This window comes from Electrona antarctica, assembly GCF_951216825.1.
Source record: "Electrona antarctica genome assembly, chromosome: 3".
In the NCBI taxonomy this organism is placed as follows: domain Eukaryota; kingdom Metazoa; phylum Chordata; class Actinopteri; order Myctophiformes; family Myctophidae; genus Electrona; species Electrona antarctica.
Window position 1 is genome coordinate 44,074,601 of NC_136808.1, and position 23,014 is coordinate 44,097,614.

At 41.8% G+C, this 23,014-nt stretch overlaps 1 protein-coding gene across 3 annotated transcripts in view; it reads right to left on the minus strand.

Moving 5' to 3' along the window:
- Positions 1 to 22,629, minus strand: part of LOC306920839 (LIM domain only protein 7-like) — a 31,657-nt gene extending 9,028 nt beyond the window's left edge. For 2 of the 3 annotated variants that reach the window (XM_079497769.1, XM_079497767.1), the window contains exons 1-15: positions 22,269 to 22,629; positions 17,930 to 18,000; positions 17,587 to 17,656; positions 15,282 to 15,388; positions 12,407 to 12,437; positions 10,900 to 11,013; positions 10,659 to 10,821; positions 9,848 to 9,998; positions 5,185 to 5,232; positions 4,341 to 4,506; positions 4,100 to 4,248; positions 3,413 to 3,578; positions 2,077 to 2,682; positions 1,507 to 1,569; positions 1,130 to 1,244 (exon numbers count right to left, since the gene is read on the minus strand). In XM_079497769.1, coding sequence (XP_079353895.1) covers positions 1,130 to 1,244; positions 1,507 to 1,569; positions 2,077 to 2,682; positions 3,413 to 3,578; positions 4,100 to 4,248; positions 4,341 to 4,506; positions 5,185 to 5,232; positions 9,848 to 9,998; positions 10,659 to 10,821; positions 10,900 to 11,013; positions 12,407 to 12,437; positions 15,282 to 15,388; positions 17,587 to 17,656; positions 17,930 to 18,000; positions 22,269 to 22,337 — 2,089 coding nt within the window. In that variant the 5' untranslated portion in view covers positions 22,338 to 22,629. The remainder of the gene's footprint in view (positions 1 to 1,129; positions 1,245 to 1,506; positions 1,570 to 2,076; positions 2,683 to 3,412; positions 3,579 to 4,099; positions 4,249 to 4,340; positions 4,507 to 5,184; positions 5,233 to 9,847; positions 9,999 to 10,658; positions 10,822 to 10,899; positions 11,014 to 12,406; positions 12,438 to 15,281; positions 15,389 to 17,586; positions 17,657 to 17,929; positions 18,001 to 22,268) is intronic. The other variant, XM_079497768.1, reaches the window with a different exon arrangement.
- Positions 22,630 to 23,014: the final 385 nt, after the last annotated feature.

A 23,014-nucleotide genomic window follows, 5' to 3' on the forward strand; every position in this document is an offset into this window, starting at 1 on the left:
ATGACAGTCCACACCAAACATTCATGACATTCCACACCAAACATTCATGACAGTCCACACCAAACATTCATGACAGTCCACACCAAATATTCATGACAGTCCACACCAAACATTCATGGACAGTCCACACCAAACATTCATGACAGTCCACACCAAATATTCATGGACAGTCCACACCAAACATTCATGACAGTCCACACCAAACATTCATGACAGTCCACACCAAACATTCATGACAGTCCACACCAAACATTCATGACAGTCCACACCAAATATTCATGACAGTCCACACCAAACATTCATGGACAGTCCACACAAAACACTACAACAATCTCCTTCATCATTATAGTTGTGGCCTGGAGTTAGACAAAAAACAAAACACATTTATGGTTGTGGACCGCCCTTCACCTACAACACTGGATAGGTTTTGCACTTCCGTTTCATTTTTGATTTATATAACTATTTACATATTGTTGCCGTCAGCCAGAAACCTTATCTCCATATAGTTTCTCTCTAAATGAATAGCCTACTAATTACAGGAGTATTGTGATCTTGTAGGTCAGCAATTTGTACTACTATTGCACATGTTGCGATGTGACACGTAAGCCAACTGCCATTATTGACAGTATATAAAGTGAAATTGGAAGTGTTAGTGTGTCTGTGGGTTTTATAAATATCATACGAATCAAAAGTGTAAATTGCGACTAAATAATAACTAAGTTTGTTTCCATGGGAAAACAGGTTATCTTTCCATTTTCTGAAAAGTAAAGGCTTTGGACATACAAGGTTTCCACCAGGACAAGGACAATATGCTGAGAGGGTATTTTACGGTTTAACGGTTAAATTTGTGTAGGTCACTCCTACAAACTGTTCAGATTCCAAAGCACCATCTTTAATTATTTGCACAAACAATACATTTGATACGGTATAGGCTGACAGTATGAGTGCCATTTCTTTGGAAGAACGGTTGCATTTATATCAGTCCCAGTGAATTCTACATGTTTGACATTATCAGATTACACAGTGTTTATACAAAGACCTTGTTCAGATGCATTCGATACCATGTCCCTAACAATAAAAACAACATCAAGTATACGTCAAGCTAGACTTGAACACAGAAGAGTCTTACCGGGTTGAACGAATGTAACTCTTGCACCAGTGGAGTCCCAATGAGTCTGCAAACCAAAGTCTGGTCTACTGTTCGGTTTAAGAGTCAGACTCACCCTCATGTCACTGAAATGCACCTAGGAGACGGACGGACACACACACACACACACACACACACACACACGTAAAGGTGACACCTCATGATCCAATGTCTTGCGCTTCCTGAAGGAAACAAGAGCTGTTGATGGCATACTACAAGCGAATAGGCAGGGATAAAGTGTGTGTACATTTTAAATGAAATACGTTGAAATGGCCCAACATGATTTAAGGGACACAATAAAAATAAAAAGCAAATAAAAAGCATTAGATCAAATAAAAAGCGGTACAAAGAAAACATACCTCAGATGGGTCAGTACGTGGATTAGTATGCCGTTTACACAGAAGGTCCTTATTGTCATTTACCTGGAGAATTATTCAAACAAGGTGTGCTCAGTGTGGATAACATACTGAATCATCTGTAGGAAAATTCAGGTTTGCAAGTACAGTACTTTTTCTGTGATGACATCATTTCATCCCCTAATGTGATCAACATGCAACACAATAATAGGAATGCTATTATAGATTTAAACACCTACTACAAATACAATGTCATTATTATCACCCTCTCCTTTCTTAAATTATGCATTTTATTGCTATTCTGACTGGTCAACCTAAGTGCATGTAGGTGAGAGTGACAATTTGTGAGCTTGTAGTACTGTAAGTCAACACTAGTCACCCAATGATGCAGCAGCATTTCCATTATTAATGGGAAAGGGGATCAGAGAAAACTTGCTGTAGGTAACACAAGATGTGTCACACAAATGCCCTCTTTTATACAAACACTTTGGAAAATGTATGGTGAACAGCAATTGAGCATACTTGCATGCCAGGCGTACCAGTGGCCATTATTTAAATTCAAGCTCAACTCACGTTACACAGTCTGGGCAATGAAGACACTCTGGAGGGCTTGGTTCCAAAAGGTCTGGCGGTGATGGCAGCAGACAGCCGGGTGGAGCCCTCTGACCGTCTGAAACCTCGAGGCAGGCTGGCTGAGCTTGACCCGGACATGGATCTGGAGCTGTACCTGTAGAGGTTGGTGGCGTGCTGGCCTCTGCCTGGTCTGCTGGAGATCTGCCGGGCCTCCTCCGGGGATTGATGCTCCCCTACGTTCCCCTCGGTCAGAGGATCCACTGCTGGCTGGTCAAGCGGACTGGCGAAGTCTTGACCGCTGGATGAGAGTTCCTGGTGACTTAAACTGTCATCTGTAATCGAAATAGGCCCATTTGTAACTGCTGCTGTGGTGCCATCGGCGAGAGTTGTGGCAGGGCTGTTTGGCAACCATGTTATAGTCAGAGAAGAGATCTGGCTTGGAAGCTCCGGTCCTGGCTGGGCCTTCACTTGTGTCTGTGAGCTGAAAGGGCATTCCAAAGAAGGGGTTGTTGTGACTCCTGCTGCATCCGAGCCAAGGGAGGCCGAGTGGATGCCCTCTCCGAAGACGGGGGTATCAGCGGCAGGCATGGCTCCAACAGCGGGTCCCTGGGTATATCATTTGACAGATGTTAGTAAGTTCTATAAAGCAAATAACTGTCTGGCCAAAGACGGCTTTAATCACTAGACCGTATATTATGGTGACCATATACAGTATTCAGCCCCTCAAACCAGGAACCTTTCCATGCGCACATGCACGCATGCGGCCATTCATTCATGCACGTTATGTATACGCTAGCGTACAGGCAACAACTGTTGACAAACATCAGCCTCAGTGTTAAATTCAAACACGCAATGCTTTTGTTAATGTTTTCTGATTGTTAGGTGAGCACGTTTACATGGAAAAAAAAACATGATAAACGTCTATGCAACCACTGAAAACAACCATTATTAATTATGGTGAAGACAGGGGACAATTTTCACAATGACATCTGGTCACCGTACCCTATATACCCTACCCAATACAAGCTCACAACGTGCCCCCGAGTCCGACACGTGAGCTTGCAGATCTGCTAGACGCTTTTGAATTTATTTGAACAGTTGACAATTTTCACCTATAATGACATTCCCAAAATAGGGATGCCAGAATTAATCTGGTTAATAAACCAACATCAAAACAAAGGGTTAAACACGTAAAGAACCTAAGCAATAATGGCCTCTCCTCAGCTCAGCACAATATGTTGTGAAAAATGATTCCAGCAGAAAACATCTTCTAATTATTATTTACTACAACCAAAAGGCTAATGTGGTTGCAGCAGGACAGAACTGTGTAACTCACCTGTGTGTGGGCCTGGGCACTGGGGCTGAAGGGGGACTCGGTGGCGTAGCTGCGGGCCAAGAGAGCTCGAGTCCGGGGTCGTAGATCAGAACGAGACTGCTTTGATGTAGGAGAGGTGGAGTAAAGGGAGTTGGCAGGGTTGCTGCTGCCTGATGACTGCTGGTCCCTGGGGAATTGGACATGAATTGAAAGCCGATAAGGAAGAAAGAATGGACACAAGAGCAGAGATAAATGGGTGGGGGGACTGGGGGTGATTGTGTCAAATTACACTTCACTGCAGGATCCTCAGCAGGTCAAACTTACATGCAAGTCAGCCGTTTTTAACACACATACACAGATATACAAAATATAGCGGTTTGGCAGTTAAAATAATTATAAAGCCTCGTTTATACTCAAGTCTTTAAATACTTTCAGAGGTTGTATGACAAACTTAGCCTACCTCTGTGCAGGAGGATGCTAAACGCACACCAGTCTTAGTAGTAGTGGTGCCAGCTCACGGCAGAAACATCTAAAGAGTTAAGTCTTAAAAAGACAAAAGAGCAGCCGCACAGATACAGTGCCGCACAGTGCCGATTATTTATTAGGATGTTCCTACTCTGCATCCTAATAAATAAATCTGCACTTTGGCTATCAGTGTGTGCGGCCACTCTTGTCTTTTTAAGACTTAACTCTTCAAACTTAGCCTACCTCTCAAGCACCCCACTCTTCTTTCCAGTCTCTGTAAGGCTAGCCACGGCCCCGATGCTCATCTGAGTGATAACATGCTCTCGTTCTTGTGACTTCTTATAGAAATCCAAGCTGGTGCTCCTGCGGCGACTCTTCCATTTAGTCAACTCCTAATTAAACACAACCACATAAACAAGTAACTTACAATCTGAAAGCTACTTTTCATTCAGTGTGGAGTTTAGCTTTAGCGACGTTAACTTACATCCTGCCACTTGACTTCAATGTCCTTGGGACTTCTGTTCATCTGTGGGGGGTCTTTGTTCCAGTCCCTTACGCTGCCAACGACACCTGTGCTCACATCAGAGGCATTCTCCCCAGAGGCTTTACGCACAGGAGTCATCATTGAGATGTGACTCGATGATTTACTCCTATTGGGATGCAGGGGAGACGCAAGAGACATAAGACATTAAATGTTATTATAAATATTACAATTTTTAATAACAATTTGTCAATGGCATAAGCTGTGCGAATTAAGATTTCACTTGTGTAACAGCACCATCTTCTGGGAAGCAAGTTGCATAGCAAGCATAAAGCATGCAGAAATCCTACAGGACACACACACAAACACACACACAGTTATGTTCCCATTCCCTCCCAAGATACTCAAGTATGCATAACATTAGAGTGATGATGCCCAATATTTAATATGGCCGTTAAGCAAATTCTAATAACCAAGAGCAACATTTAACAGCTAGGCGTCAGAACAGTGACATCATTTGAAGGGAGGTAATGAGGCTACGCCAGTTGTGTTGCATTTTAATTTGTACAGCCAGTCCTCATGTTGGATAAACAATAGTATAGCATTAATATCTTGGGTAAGAACATAAAGTGGTAGACTTTGATACATATAGATTCCAGTTTGGACATAATGCAGCTTTTATGCGACAGAAAAGCAAATACAGTAAGTGACAACCACAGACATGAAGGCCTTTCTCAGCTTCCCACAACCTACTCAGGAATCCTTCTCAATGTTCAAGTTGTCCTATGAGAAGGAAACAGAGTTATGAAGAATAAAGCAAAATCTTCAAGAATTTGTTCAGACTTACCAAATCCAGCCAGGGTTGACCTGAGCTGGGGTCCCAGGTTTGATCATTCTACAGAACCAAAGAAACAAACCTTTTGACCAAAAGAGCCATTTGAAAATGAATCCTTTTTGATGTCAAGATTTAATTCAGTGCAATTCAATATTCCTATAAAACGTACTGTATACTGTAGGTAACAGGTGTGATGTTGAAAGACAATAGAAATGCACACTTCTGGGATATTAGAAGTGTGGTTGCATCGACAAGATTTGAGTCTTGCATAAGTAGTGTGATGATGTATGGACCCACAAGAAGTCACAGGGACCCTGATTTGACATATGGCTCGAGTAATAGTCATTTTACTGTATTCAGTTTGGCAACCACACTAAAAAGGCTTTCAAAACACATTCATGCATGAAGTCACATACAGCACTTTAATTTCAACTGACACTTTATTGACACCATTTCAAAGCACACGCATTGCTGGTAAAGCACATAGGGTAGAACAATAAAATGCTGTTATGGCTATCACGTGAGGACTCCACGAGTCATCTGCTCTGCTATCAGAATGATGGATGACTCATGATTCAGCAGCATTCATTATTTGGATACAGTGGATACATGCCATCAGTACCATAAAAAGGTGGCTGTATAAATACCAGATAACAGAGCATACAGTGCTTATGAAAAAACTATTCTGATAAGTTCAAACAGACAGCAAGGGAATGGAAAACTTCGCTTGTACAGTATGAGTAATAGTATAATGAAAGAACCTATACCATAAACAGCACCATTTGCATGTCTTGGACAAATATGTACCAACATAACAACATGCTGTGCATAAAAGTAGGGTAGATGTGTAGCAGGAAGAATGGAGTGAACAAGAGTGTGACTAAAAGTTTGCATGGGTGGAAGAGTAAAATCATACAACAGTGTCGCTTGCTCAAGATAATTTAGGCCAAGTAGGCCTTAAATCAAGTGTATGCATCTATTTGGGCAGTGAGTGAAAGGGTGTATGGCTTTTGGGGTGGGGGGTACATATTCAAAAAGGGAGTCTGCTTAGACACTCGAGATATTGCAGGAGACAGGTTTCATGCAGCAGTACTGTACTACTGTAGGTGTCACAACCCAGGATTTCATGACTCAGCGATTGATGAAGCTGAGGCCTTGAGGCTACAATCAGAAGGAAAAGTATAAAAATATAAATAGTCAACAAATTAGAGATTAACAGTAGAAAGCTGACAGATAAAAGCATTCCAACAAATCCATGCAGAGTGAGAATGTTAGACTGAGCATTCTTGGTTCTCAACTCTTAGCTTACGTTTACATGTGGATAAGGAGATTGTTGGATTAGTAGCTAAAGCTCAAATTAAAATGCAAGACTTACAACAGAACGAAATTATACAGAGCAGGTTCTTGTAGTTTCCAGTGTACATTACTGCTAGTGTAGCAGCCAGCAATGCATCAAGGGACAAGATTGAGATGGTTAATTAAGTAAATCTGCTTCCATGCTTTTGCCATTCTTCAACATTGCCTTGCATAGCAGAATACTTGCAGACTTTCAATAATCGACAGACCTCAAGTCAAACAGTTTGCGATACCACGGCCTCTTCCTGGAACCCTGGTAAATCTTTCGCACATGGACGGCCTCTTCGGGTGTCCAGTGTCGGGGCATATAACGGTCATAGTTAAGGTTGGTGGACGTCTGATGGTGGCTTAGCTGAACCCTCCGGGTGTACAGGTCATCTAGAACAGGGTCTGCCTCCGTATACTCTTCTTCAGAGTCTTCCTCGCACACAGCTCTCAGGAAAAGCTGGTCATCAATAGCACATTCGGGGAGAGACCGACGGAATTGGGAGTGAAGGGACGGTGTCGCATCTACCTCGCTGCTGGAAAAAGTGGTATATTTATGTTGGTTTATTCAAGCGTTTAAACCATTTCACACCATCTCCATGCCGATTTAGATAGTGAAAGTAGAGGTAATCCTCAAGATAGCAGCCTTGTTTGCAAATGCATTCTATACCCACCTACAGTATATTAAAAAGTTAAAATAAACATTAGCAGAGCAATGTTATTGGAGTTAGGCGAGCTTGTGCCTGATCTAGGTGTGATGAAATCCCATAATATCCTAGATGACCATTACTGGGGGCTTACAGTGCTTAGCTGCCCTGTGGGCTTAATGGAAGAGCCCACAAGCCTGACCGCAATTGAGATAATCCCTCCTATTAGCTATTAGTGTAGATTTTCGTCTTACACAAGCATTCAATTCTCATTGACAATGAATGGAGAATTGACTTCATGTGCGTCTGTGGTAGGACGAAAATAGCCAATTTGCTCCAAGATTGTGTCTTGAGCAAATCTGTATTTTTGTCCTACCTAAAAATTCCCATTTTCCAAATTTTACCTCAGTGTCTGAGCAAACGGGTGTGATTATTTATATGTACCAATATTCAAGGTAAAAATTACAACTACATCAATTTGTATGACATTTGAGCAGTTGAGACGAATAACAGTTTAAGTCCATAATTTATTCTGACCTCTCCCCGAAAAGGCGTAGCTGTCCTGACCCTTATCCATAATTGATACATTATGGATAATTAGTGTAGACTTACTGTTATTCGTCTCAACTAATCGTCAAGTAAAACGTAATGACCATGACAACCGTATTAGGGTATTGTGAACCAGTGTTGTTTTCGTCAGGCATGACTATAACATAAATGACGACGTCAACGGCCCTTTTTTCAGGACGAATATCTGACGTTGACGGAATAAACAAAAAAGATTCAGGACGAGACTGACGAGCTAAAAAGGCAAAACAGCTCTTGGTTGACTAAAATATGACGAAAGCGTGTGTGAGTTTTCGAGACGAGACGAACATTTTAGTGGTTTGACTAACAAAGTTTCAGAATGCATGGAAACACCACACCACACACACACACACACACACACACACACACAGTGGACCCCCATTTGAAAAGATATGCCAGGGAAGATATTTTCGGCGAATTTCAAGGACCCCCAGTTTGACATGAATTCGGCTATGGACCCCCATTTAATGGCATTTTATCTCTGACCCCAATGTTTAAGTTAATTTAACTCTGTACACTCTTGAGTTACAAACTATAATTTAGCTGGGGACCCCCTGGAATTCCCTCAAGGACCCCTGGGGGTCCCTGGACCCCACTTTGGGAACCACTGGCCTACTGTTCAGTCATAAAATACAGACATCATAAAATATATAATTTAAGATTATTGTAATACGGATGGTCAAAAATGAAATACATTTTATTTTTGCCTAAAACTGGACTAAAACCTTTAGGAGTTTGTCGACTACATCTAGACTAAAACTATCAAGGATAGAAATTACAAAATGTGACTAAGACTAATTAAGCATTTTGTCCAAATGACTAAGAGTGACTAAATCAAATTTCGTCCAAAAGACTAACTAAATCTAAAAAAAAGCCTGCCAAAAACACTGTTGTGAACGTAATGTACGAGCGGCGAGGTCAAATTATGTCTCCAGGTCTAGCACCTGCTTATGTATCTTCAGAGTCACTGTCAAAGTGTCAATATGGTAACCACGGGTGTAGCACCAGCTTGTCCTCAGAGTCACCGTTAATATCGGTAACCACAGGCCAATTGGAAAAAGATCTTGGCAGGAGAAAGGTTATGGCCAGCTGGTCTTCACTAAGCAAATACAGAGCCAAATAAGCAACAAAATGACAACTGCTTTCCAACAATACATTTAAACACTATTCGCATGGTGTTCAAAGCTGAGTGCCAAACACACATTCTGCAGATGTTCTTGAGTATTAGTATCAACATTTTCATGTTGATAATGCAATGTTATTAGCGCTAAAAATAGTTGTATTAAAGAAGTTATGGTTACGCGATGCTACTAAAGAAATGGTAAAGTCAATGGTAAAGTAATTTGTTTTAAATTGTACAAGTGCAGATGCGTGGGGGGGAAGAGAGGTAAAAAAAAGGTAAAAAGGTATAAGTTCTGAATTTCTATTCAAACTGTAGTGTAAAGATGAGCTCCGCAGAGTTCCATCAAAAGGTGCCTTTAAAACAAGCGTGTAAATTAACAGTTGACTTGTATTTCATGTTGGGCCTACAACTGTAGCACAGTAGGCTACAGTGGTGTAAAACTCCTGGCATGTGCAGCTGTAGTTCACCTTCACTTATATTATGCCTTTGTTGAGATTCTCTTCCCTTTACAGTCTGTCCTGAGCAATGCTGCAGTCTCTGACCATTTGTGTTGCAGGATGTATGCATGCGTGGCATTTGACACAAAGGCTATGTGTGAGTGGGGATGCATACCTTACAATTAATCACAGTTGCCATCTGTTTTTCTGTGCGTTTTGTTGGTTACTGGATGAGGACTTGTGAATCTGATGTTGATAAAAGAAGCACGGAGCTTGTAACTTTAAACTGTAGGTAGAGTGCCTATTGTGTCTGTATGTTGTCTTTTAACCACTGCACAAATTATTCACTGCATTAAAAAAAAAAGTCGTCTTCCTTGGCCCAAGTGTGGCAGTGTGCACAAGTTCAGTACAACTCCTGTGTACTCTTGACGAAAGCACAGCATTAAGGAATTTAACTACAAACTGAAGAAGAAAACACATAGGCCTCAACAGATTAGGTCAGTTATTCTATGCAACTGAAACAGTCATGCTAGCTGTACCTAGTGAGAGGGCTGGGGCAGCCCATTCCATTCTCCTGCCCTCGCTTTCTTCGTAGGAGTGCTGCCGGGATGTAGGTTCTGTTTTGCTGGGCTGACGGCTGCGTGGACTCCATCCTGAAACCCTGGTCTGCCTCTGCATCACTGCCGCACCCTGGAGACCACACAGAAACATTACAAGCGACAGAGCAAAAGCAAAGTCAAAGAACAAGTAGAATGAGGCATGAAGAGCATGAAATGTACAACAGAAAAAGAGATGAAGAGCAAATGCAAATGAAGGAAAATATCCAAATATCAGGAGAGGAAAGAGATGAACCTTGACTGGACAATCTTTTAACAACCAAGAGTCTCTGTGCCAGTCCCTCTCACCCCACCTTATCACCACTGTGTGGAGCCCGACAGAATCTCTCACTTACGTACACAGAGCACAAACATGAAGGCGTTGTATTCAGAGGAACAAAACATTCAGATATACAGTAGGGATAAGGAGATTAGATGGATTCATTTACTATGAATTTTCCCCATCAGGCTGAATGTTACTTTTCAGGACATAAAAAAAAAAAAAAACGTGTTCCAATGGATGCAATGAATAGCCGATCGACAAGCTCACCATTTCACTACTTTTGTGTGACAAGTAGTATAAAATGTATAATATTTATTAATTTATATATAAAAAAACAAAAGCTGATATACTAGGGGTAAACTGAACCGGCATCATATACTGTGCATGTAGAATTGTGATAAGAATGATTTTTGGGCTCACGTGTACAGAATACACATACGGTAATCGATGCAAATGTCAAGTAACTTTTACCTTCATTGCCAACGTGAAGGGTTTGGGAATCCATCGAGTCAACACTATCCATGGAGTCTTGTCTCCTATAGTCTGGTCTTGGGCGCTGCACCTCGATTTTCCCTTGGTACCTGGACTCATATCCACCATCCTTAGCACGCATACTAGTGTCCTCCTCCAAAGCCTGCGTAAGGGATAAGAGGATTGATGCTCACATAGCAGAGCAATGAACTCACAAACAGAGCCTGTAAAATAAACCTACCTTCGACAAGGCTAAGCCTAAGAGCCCCTCAAATGCCTTGAAGTTAAGATGAGGTCCATTGTAGAACTGGTCCAGCTGAGCTTTCCGTCCCAGCCAGTAGACTGTAATCAGAACCTGACAAAGATCCAGAGACTATTCTCAGTTTTAGATAACAAACCCTTTATTATTTTGGCTCTGCCTTAATTCTCATTTGTGTTAAAGTGGATAGTTCTAAAAAACGTAATATCCAAGATGTACTTCCGGGAAACGGCAAATGATGCTATTTTGAAGGTTGCTGTATTACAATGTGGTTTAGGCCAGTTGTAGTAGAGTAGAGTTTAGGCCTGTTGTAGCAGCACAATGAACATGGTCAGACACATTTGATCTGGAACATGAAGGTTTAATCAATTTGATGCAGGAACATAAGACCGATCAATACCGTCTGTAGGTGTGACAGCTGGACAGCCACTTCTTTAAATGCGAAAGAAACAAGAAATATTAGACATATTAGTCAAGTGGAAAAAAACGCACATATAGTGTTGTTTATAGCAGACTCCTCACTCAAATGTGCACTTGCAGTTTGGGCAACTCGAAAGCAAACTCCACATGCCCCAACATTTTATTTTCCTGCCATAGTGTCAACCCCTTACCCGTGTCGGATCGGTGGCTAGACTGGCATATTCGCCAATACCGATATGACAAATATGGGCCGATACCGAATACCGAGACAGTATTGGGACATCTCTACTCGCAACATTAGCCGTGCTCCACTGCAGTGTGTGCCATAAAATTACATGGTGTGTGCGCATATGGGTGTTGGGTGAAAGCAGCCCTTCCGCGGTGCCTGTGTCATGGCTTAGGAGGCAGGCAATCATGACTAGGTCGCTAGTCGCAACTACACGATTGTCTGGCGGCGTTTCAGAGTATGGATCAGACTCCCGTTAGGCGGCGGTTCAGAGTATGGTGTCAGACTCCCATTGGCTTATGCGGCATGGGGTGGGACCATTGATGACTAGCTCGCTCCATTGATGACTATGTCGCTTACATTTCATGAGCTGTCATTAGTCAAGTTTCACCTGACAAAACATAAATACAAAATGTTCACACAAGTCTGTTATTAAAATCTCATATCTAATGTCATGATCTCATGTCAAGACTATTCTTTTAGATAAACAAATTCTATTAAAAAAAGTCTGTTAAACCAGATAAATATATACATTAATTATTATAAATATTAAAGTAGCAGGAGTGCGTTAATTCCTCATTTATTTGTTCAGTGATTGTGGTTTAGGATACTTCTAATTGCATCATCAAAATTATTAGGGAAGCACGAGGGTAAGTCCACTTCTAGTTCACAAACAGCAAGGATGCACTTCAATCAACTCATATGAATCTGCCAGTACAAATTGTATTGACATCTCATTTTCCTAACCTCAATTCAAGGACAAACTGATGCTTAAATTCTGAAGTTAAGCATTAAAACAATACGTGTGTAAATGTGTAAGCACAAATAAGAGTCATTACTTACATTTTTGAGTCTTCTACTGCTTTCTTCGCATCTAAAAAATGAAAGATTGAATTAAATTACCACAGAAATGACACTCCTTTTAGTGAAAATGGTGACCACACCCATAGACCATTTTCACAGTAGTTACTCGTTACTATTAATTCCACTCTATTGTAGAATGTTAATTTCTTTTTTTTTTTTAACATTTTAAAGAACAAAACATTTCGCTTCCCCACACCCCCCCCCCCCCCAGCATAAATACAAATACAACAAATTGTCCTCTTTCTCTGTCACGTCTTTGTGCACTGCATACTCTGTCTCCTCACATGAAAGGAGGATAATAACAATAATAACTGCAACAACAAAATATAACGAGTACATTATGTAAATATACACAACAGCAAAAAGAGATAAAGATTAAAGAAAAAGACGGAGGAGGAGATCGATACCCTCTACCAAGAGAATGTTAATTTATGATGGTGGGATATGCCTTCCACCAACGCTAAATGCTTGCAGACTGCAGGTCAAAATATTGCCTGAACAGCTCTAGCATGGAAAACCAGACGAATCTGCCATTGCAAATATATAAACAAAAAAATAAAATACCTTCTGTAGATTTGGTCTGGCACCAATCAATTGTGATTGGATTTCACTCCCTCCCAACTAGTGAGGGACCAATCAGGACCGAGAATGCAAACGGGTTCATCACCAGAGGATCTTTTTTTTAAATTCACCCCTTGGAAATGCAGGTTCCACACAGATTCCAGACAAATATCTATGCAGTGATATTATTCTGGCCATGCCAGGCTCATGTTCATGGTGTCCACTACATTGACTCATAGGAATAGACTATGTGACAACAGAGACGGGTGACAGCCGGAATGTAGACGGCACCCCGGGAGCAGTATGGGTTGGCGCCCCAGCCTGCATCCTGCGTGAGTAGGAAGCCCAAAAACCTTCGATGAGGCCTTTAGGAGGGCCATTCGAGCCGCAAGCGGATCCTGCAGTACCACCGTTGCCCAGGTGGAGCCTGCAGAACCATTGCGGCTCAAGAAAACCACCACTCCTGAATGAAGTGTCTGGTGCAATGCACAGGTCCTGCTGTACTCCTGGTGAGAGAAGGAGTGGACCTGGTGAGACGTAGGAGGGGCCCGGACAGGAGTCAACCCACAGAGTATAATCCCTCCACATGCCAGAATTGTACCTCCCAGTCCCAGCAGAGTAATTCCAGAGTGGATCCAACAGATTGTGTGGCCCTGGTCTTTCCCTAGTGTGTCTGATCGAGGGTAGCTACTGGGACGCAAGACAGGACTTGATCACCCCGGCTGGGTCACCCGAGTGAGGGGTATGATGTTCGCGAGACCCGAAACCCTGATGACTTTGGGATACATCACTGAGGATACGTCCCAGGTGCATCCAAGCGATGTATTTTCGTTCTGTCTGGATGACATCATGGAGTCCATGGACACTTTGAAATACTAAAATATCTAAAAACACATATTACCCAAATAAAAACCCCAGGAAAGTGTTTGTCTCCCAAACATAATTAAAATAAGATCTGGTTGCAAAAGGGGTGAAGTGCCCCTTTAAGATTTGAATGACTTAACACTTTGACGGCGGCTAATTGTTTAATCCAGGGTTCCACCATGCGTAATACGCTAAACCCGCCATTTGTTTAATGCGTTTAATTCGTCGTTTTAAAATAATGAAAAAGAAACGGCGGATTTGTCCCGGACCTGGTGACGAGGCCGTCGCGTTATGACGAAACCGGAAATCAAGTCATCCTCTGGGCTGCTAGGGCTTCTGGGAAATTGAGCCCAATGCATGTGAAAGGGCCGTTTGTTTAGACTACAACATGCTGTGCAGGCTGAGTTCGTTTCGCATTGTCATGGTCCAACAAACCATTGGACCGGATTTTCGTGGTTGAAAGCTGCAAATACTAATAAAACTATCTCAGCAGCGTAGAATATTGGATTAAATAGCGGGGAACACGGGTTATGCAGTAGAACAGGGAAGTTTGCTGGGAGTAAAGTGCCTCGTTTCCCCCTCCATCTTTCTAGATGTCTAGGCACTTACTGTAGAGTTAATACATTCCCCGCCAGCATTAATCAATGAATTCACCTCGTATTGCAAAGATTTTCCCCCGTTCAAACCTTATTTTGAAGGACCGGATGTTATGATGACATAAGTTTGTGTGTGTTGTCGCACATCACTACTGGTCTGCCGATGATAGCAGAGAAAGGGCTATCACAGCGTCAGCTATGGGCCATGGAATAAACCTTGTTTTGACCAGAAATGTGATCTGGGACAAGGAATTGGAGATTAAAGAAACACCAGCTAGCAACCCAATGCTAATGTGAGTAGCATCTCGACTCGATCAAAAGATAGATAGATAACCCGCCTTTCACGTAAATCTACGTGAATTGGATTCAACGGTCAACTGAGCGTTAACTGAGCTACACACGTAGTGACATCGAGTTATTGTATTCCTTGGCAATTAACACTCACCGAGTTGTCTCATATGCGCATAGATGTGCCTAAATACACACAATTGGGCTGTCAATATTACCAAATCAATTTTCACCTGACCTACATAATTTTGGATCAATTAAAATGATGTTGCATGATTCCCGAGTGCAGTCAGTGCATCGGTTCAAGAGAGTTGGAGTCATCTGTGCCGGACAGCAAGGGATCGGCGTAATTTGAATGTACTGTAGCTTGCCAGGCCCATGTCCATGTGAGAACTCAGGGGACAGATACAAACCTCAATCTTCAAATTCAAATGTTTATTTTCAATATTCAAAATAATATAATTAATTCATTGACCTCTTATTATAGATTAGAAGTAAAAACATCTTCAGACACCTACTGTATAGTGTACTGTGTCCAGTTATACCTGAGTGTTACACGAGTGGACAGGTCCTGAAGGTCTCCTGGATGAAACAGCTGCGATTCATTCAGTCCTAGCTTTTCACAGGCCTTTAGAAACACACTCACGTTATCCTGAGGGTTAGAACAGGTAAAGTAAAACAAGTTCAGGAGATGTGACCATTGAAAGAATAAGAAAAGGCAAGGGAAAACAAGGAAGGCATAAACTTAGAGAATTAAGATGAGTTTCCCTTTCCCCACCATCCAGTTTGTAATGCACATTTCTGATTTGCGCAACCAACCTTGCAAAACCACGTAGAAGCCACATCAGGTTTTAATACTGTTCCACGTGGCCAAACCCAAACGCACATAGGCGGTGATCTACAGTTTAACAATATGCCTACTATAGAATTCAGATGAAATAAAAGAATGCCACCATGTTCGTGGGCATGACATCAGGCATCTCCATATGGGTCTAAGGGGGTGATGCGTCGAGTGGGAACTCTGTCTGTCCAGCAATATCAAACTATAGAATCCCTATGGAATACCATGTTGCCATCAATATGATGTCATAGTACTGATGTCATAGACTGGCCTATCTCATATTTGGGCATGCCAGCTCTATATATGGGCATAAAAGGGACACAGAGGGGCAACAGGTTTGCATAACTGGGTAGGACGTAGGGCTGCACGATTAATCAAATTTAAATATATATGTTTTGAACGATGATAAGAAAATGAAATCAGAAAAACTACTTTCACTTTAATTAGGGTAATTACGTTACGGATCTTGCTCACTAAAGCACTGCACATGGCCAAAAGTCCATCCCGGTCCTGCTAAAGCATAATAAACACGAGTCCAACACCAAATTAATGTGAATCTGCTGCAGCTCACAACTATGATTTGTGTGTGCTCACTCGCACTGATGATGATCCACGCAACATGTCCCAAACACAGAGGTAAATTTGTTGTTGGATTAAACATGACGTGTCAATGAAAAAAGCTCATAGCTTATCAATAGTGTCCCGAGTCGACCTACTGTCCCTTACATTAACTGTTTATTTTGCATCGAGGAGCGATGTGTGTATGTCGCCTCGTCTAAAAACAAAGTGAAGCCTGCCTGACTTATTTTTCGTCGTATGACGTGTTGCATGCTGAAAATAGCTGATCTGCAACTCACAACGTGTCGCCTCCGCAACATGTGAGCTTGTACATCGGCAATTTTCAGCATAAGGAAATATATAGGATGTCAGACGTTCTAAAACTTTTGCCTTCACAATAAAATCATCAGATTTCACAAGTTGCAAAGAGCTTCTTTAGAGCGCCGAAGTCCTGACGTCACTCTCTCATCCCCTCGATTCCCCTGGTTCTAAAGTCCTGACGTCACTCTCTCATCCCCTCGATTCCCCTGGTTCACGGAAGTAATTTCTTTATGGAGAACATGGGCTCAAAGTTAAAATAGTCTCATATAAGCATTGAGACAAGCTGAGACAAGCTGTCTCTGCGTTATTGTCAGGTAGCAGTAACAATAGTGTTTTCTCTCAGTCAGTTGATTCTTCGGTGTAACGGCTGGGATGACATGTTTATTTTTCAAACACCATTCTTATATGAGGCGATCTAAAATCCCCCTATGGGGATTACAATGCAAAAAAAAAGTACCAATATTGATGTCAGACTTCGGTGCTCTATGGGGCTACATTTTCACATGGCCCATATGACAAGACAGAAGCAAAGTGGAAAAGGATTACTGCTTCGGTCGGTGGCATTTCACCTTGCAAAAGAGTGCAGGAAGAGTGGGCACCTAAACATTGTGGGCACCTCAGTGTTAAATTAAAAGGAATTTGGATAATGTTAATGGACATATTGTAAACTTTACAAAACCTTTACAATGTAAAGGTTTTCACTTTTGTTTGCCTCAAATGGCAATGCATTTATTTTACCAAAATAGAGTTTAACAGGATTTTATTTTTAGGCAAAATCATACAGCCCTAGTAAGACAAGCATTTTAAAATTGTATTGTTCCTGAGAGGCAGGGCACCGGTCTAGTACGATATAGTCTCACGTTGCCAAACTGTTGCCTCTCTCAATTTTCAAATGTTTCCATCATACAGTCTAGACTTTATTTTACAAATCAAACCCTGGATACAAACTAGTTGAGTCTCAATGCCATTATATTGTTTCAGGATCAGTCGACTAGAAAAACGAGTCACTGTCTCTCACCAACTTACACAGGAAACCACACAATGTGTTAGACTTCCCTGCTACAAGGTGCTGTCTCCGTACACATGTACAAGACTTTGAGAAAGGCATGCAAGACCCAAGTTGGACTCACCAGTCCAGCAATGGGAGTAGAGCGCCTGTTGATTCTATTGATGAGTCCAGGTTTCAACTGGTTTATCAGACTTGGAAAAAACAAATACAAGAGAGTATGCATGTATATACATATATATAACAAATCAGGAATTTAATTTCATGAGTAAAGCCACGTTCACACCAAGGAAGCTAGAAGCAGCTTCTTGCTTCGTGGTCCCATGTTATCTCTATGCAGACCAGCTTTTTCGTTTTGAAGCTTGGAATGAACAGCTTTTTTTTCCTAGCTTCGTTGGTGTGAAGTGAACGTAGCATTAGGTCATTGTTTTGTACTGTAGATGCAAGAGCTGTGTATCATCACTCACTCGCAAAGCAGGAGTCCATTTTCTAGGGCAGCTCGGAAGTCATTGGAGCCAAATGATTTTTTGGTCACTTCCTAAAACAATATAAACACCATTACTGTAGTTGTAATCTATTTCCATTAATGTATCAGTCAGTGCATTCAACAGATGTAAGCAATACAGACAGCCATGTTGTTTAAATGGATCTTACAACAATAACTTAAATCGTAAAACTAGAAAATAGTGACCACTTAAGGTATGGAGACAAACAGGACCATAAACACAACAGTTCTACTTTAATGAACCTGTACCAGAGTAAAGACTAGAATGATAGTATCAAGGACAATGAAAAAGGGCTATAAAATGGGAACACAGGAGAAAAATGGGTTATTGTTCAGCCCTATGCCTAAACACTGAGCCCCAACGGCTGATTCTTCTCACTAATTAATTCCCTCAGGAATCCACACAATTGGGCATCAGCCATGGTATGGCTGGTTCTCTGTGGAATCATGCAGAAAATTCAGTCCACATTAATGCAACACCACATAATACAAGGCCTGCCCTACGGTATGTGGACAACACACCCCCCCCCCCCAACCCCCTTGCAAAACCTAATTTTAATTGGCTATTTCAATAAACAATTGCCCCGGTACAACCCGATTCTATAGATTACAGCCATATGGTTTAACACACGTCAAAGCTCTACAGCCACATTGGTTATTGTCCATCAAGGGCATGTCTTGTACTGGCATAAATAAACATGTTGTGGCACATGTATGGGACCACGGGTAGCTCAAATGAAAAACAACTAGGCCTACTGGCAATTGATGAAAGGTCACAGTAAAGTTCAGTGATAGATTTAAATTTGTTTGTTTTTTTCTCTCCTGCAATCAGACACAATGAAACACATTTCACAGCCTTAATTTTAACAAGTATTTGATATTTAGATTTTTTACAATTGTAATTGATCAGACCCATGTCTTAAAAAGGAAGTGAACACATGCTTTAACTTTGACACATTGTACGATACCTGTAAACTACTGTATGATACCTGTAAGCTACATTATAAAGCAACATAAAATGGAAGATACAAATGTGCAAACTGTGTTCAATTATATAGAGTAAAACAATGGGTTTAGCTTATTCTAGTATTGGCATAGGGCACAGAGAGTGTAGAATTTCATAGACTGGAGTCCTTCAGTGCACTGCAATATAGCCAAGCATAGATTGTGATTTGGGTTCATGGGTTATTGAAATGAAATGAAATGATTACTATATTTACCCAGGGTATCTGGGCTAAGCTCAAGAACTTGTTTCCAGCCAGGCCCTGCTCATAGAACATTTCATCGTAGTGGTTCAATGCCTTGTTCAAGGGCACTTCAGCGGTGGTAATTTTAACGTGTCGGACCGCTGATTCGAACTGGCGACCTTCCGGTATCAAGACCGCTCCGCAATCCGTTCGGCCACCGCTGCCACATTAACTGTTCCATGGTTCATGGGCTACTCTACTCTCCCTTGAGCCTTTGTCTCTCTCTCACACACAGTTCTTTCTTTCCTGGCTTCACTCATCCTTTCATCCATCATTTCAAAGATACACAAAGGGTTGAAACTGGCATGGGCCAGCTGCCAACAAACTGTTGTCATAACTGTTCACTTGGGTACACAAACTACAACAATAGCCACATTTAGACTGTTATTTGTCAACATTTCTGTACTGTGCTGGCCAGATTCTACAAGTTGCGCTTCATAGATTGTGACTTACGTTCTGAACATCCCACACAGCACACAATGTATATTCCGTAGCCTACTGAAAAGAACAAGTATGAGCTAAAATTTGCAACAAGACGTGCAGTACAGTGCCATCAAAACAATACAGGAAATGGGACATTAGAGCCACTGTCTTGATTGATGTGGATCTAGGATCTTATTTTGCATGAATATTAGGAACAATCGTTATTTGAGTGCATGCGAGCAGAGCCATCCGGATACATGCAGTCATGCACGTGTCCAATCCAGTGCGGCCCTCACATCACCCAGTGATGGATGGACTGTGGACAATGCACACCATGCAGGTCAGTCACCACAGCACAAGTACATCAGAATGGTGTGCGTCAGTAGCCTACATATAGGCCTTCTGTATGACCTCTATATCTCCTCTCCTCTCTAAGTATGTATTAACAGTTTGCAGAATTACAGTACATTTCAAGCACAACTCAATACAACAAACTGTTAACTGTGAGTGGATGACCAATAAAGCACTAGACTTGTTTACAAGAGGGTCCACCTTTTTCAATTCATCATAACATTTAGAGACATACAAATATACACTTCTTTATAGCCAAAAAACAGGAAATCATAATAAAGCAGGTAAAAAGGGAAAAGAAAATATGCGAATCCATGCGAATCCCTATGGCCAAACTAGGGGGTTTTCATGATTCTGAACCCATTCCCAGCATTCGTTTTGCACGAAAAACACTCCTTAGGCTAAATTCGGCCATAGCCACTTGCCCAAATGTGCTGACCTCATCACATTTGTGATGACGGCTATGGCCTTTTTAAGCCCAAGGAGTGTTTTTCGTGCAAAACTAATGCTTGAAATGGATTCAGAATCATGAAAACACCCTAGTTTGACATGCCACATGTTACTTAAAGCATAATGAAATTTGGAACATTTTGCCTTATAGGTTTGCCTTAGCCCAAACATTTAGACTCTCGTAGAGGTTTTTTTCGATTCTGACGAATCTCTCAACGAGAGTCTAAAAGACTTGGTCCCCTTTAAGAGGGCTCGTGTTTACGTTTGTGCCTCAAAATCACTCTTACCTTGTACAAATGCAAAATCTAAAATATAATCTAGATTGCCCCACATGTCCGGCGGGTGTTCGGAAAACAATTACTTCCGTAGCGACCGTAGTTTTCAATACAAATATTTTAATCCACTCCGTCCATACTAAGGTCCATACTCTGTCTCGGAATCTGGCGGCCATCTTGGTTTTCTCTCCATTGTAAATGCGCAACAGAACCCTGGCCACTAGGGGCGCGGCCAATGTTCTGTTGCGCATTTACAATGGAGGAGTATGGACGGAGTGGATTAAAATATTTTTTTTATTGAAAACTACGGTCGCTACGGAAGTAATTGTTTTCCGAACACCCGCCGGACATGTGGGGCAATCTAGATTATATTTTAGATTTTGCATTTGTACAAGGTAAGAGTGATTTTGAGGCACAAACGTAAACACGAGCCCTCTTAAAGGGGACCAAGTCTTTTAGACTCTCGTTGAGAGATTCGTCAGAATCGAAAAAAACCTCCACGAGTCTAAATGTTTGGGCTAGGTTTGCCTAGGTACCCCAACTTTCAGCAGCTGTCAAAACTTCCCCTAGGGTGGTTGAATAGAAACCAATGTGGGATATGTTAGTAGACACCTTTACAAACACATCCCCTGACTATTGGAAATTTATTTTAGCTTGTTAACCAGTATGGAGTGATTCACGGTGTCAAAAGCCTTTTGGAGGTCCAGCATGACCATGTCGCAGTATTTGCCAGCATCCACCTCGTGTTTGATGTGGTCACTCAAATAGAGGAGGCATGTGTCAGACTGTCAGTGGAGTGGGATGTTCTGAAGCCGGATTGAAATTCGTACATAATTTTTTTTTGTGGCAAGATACTTTTCAACCCGTTTAGTGTTCATAGACTTTTTCCATCACTTTCGAGATGGAGCCAAGAATAGAAATAGGGCTGTAGTTGGCGGGTCTAATTTGCACCCTCTTGTGCAGGGGGGTTACTTACTTTGGCCAGTTTGAAATATTGGGGGACCTGTCCCTGTTTGATGGAGAGGTTTATTATGTGGGTGATGAGTGGAGCTATAGAGATGGCTGAGTCTCTGAGAAATGTGGAGGGAATATTGTCATGGCCAGTGGCCTTGTGGGGTTGAAGGGCACTTTGTTGTTACCATTGCTAGTTTAAAATCATCTTTACAAACACCTAGGTTTTTGTAGAAGGCTTTGATGAGTTCTACACCAAAGCGTTGAGCACAGCAGTCAAATATTGTACATGCAAATGAGAACACAGGACTTCTTTATGCAAGAAAGCATGGAAAACCCTTATTACATTTTATCAGTGTGCATTTGCATTTTAGTGCTGCTCGAGATAAACGCAACAAAGGATGAGGCAAGAAGGAGTTGAGTAGAGGCCCGCTTTATCACTTGCTAAATTGAGCACGTTTACAGGCAGCCTCCCATGCATCACAAATTCATCCGTCTAAAAAAAATAGGCTAACTGAATGAAGTTGCAGCCTGCAGGACAAACGAAATGAAGGACTTAATTGTCGTCAATTAAGTTTGAAGTAGCCTAATCAAATCAACTTACCTCCATCCAACGCTGAGCCTCGTTGAAGGCATTTACACAGCTGACACTCGTGTGTTCACGCCACTCCATGACAAATGTTTTCTGACGGAGTAGACTACTTTTCACGTTGTTTTTGGCACACAACTTAAGCCTGCTAAATTCAAACCGCAGTCAGCAATTAAACGCAACGCTCAGAAGAACAATACAAACCTAAAAATGAAATAGGCTAAATACAAAATATTCCGGATTGCCTGTGCCTGTTTGTTTGGTCACAGATCACAAATGACTGGCATTGCCTACCGAGTGCTGATTATGCACAGCCACAAGTTCCTGCTGATTCTGTTTGCAACTCAAACGCCAATGGTGTCTCAACCCATCAGTTTATTGACATTTCTAATTGTAGTTGATTGGATAGTTCTAAAGATGAAGTCTCCACCCACTCTCTACTTCTGTCTCCCCCTTATGGTCTGTGCAGAGGCAGAGGCAGAGCCTATGGGTGCGTTCGGAATTGCGCACCGGGAGCGCACTCGCTTATTAGTTTGCATTGCACAGTGCGCTCAGTGCGCTATTTCCGAACGCGCCCATAGAGGGGTTACCATCTCGCCGCCGCGATGTCGCCGGATCTGTGGGACGGCTCGCCGGGATCTGTGGACTGCTCGACGGACAGCTCGCCGTGGTGTGATTTACCGACCACACATATGAGAGTAAATTACTATAAGACATTGTAAATTGTAGCTATATTGAGACAGATACATTGAGACATTGAG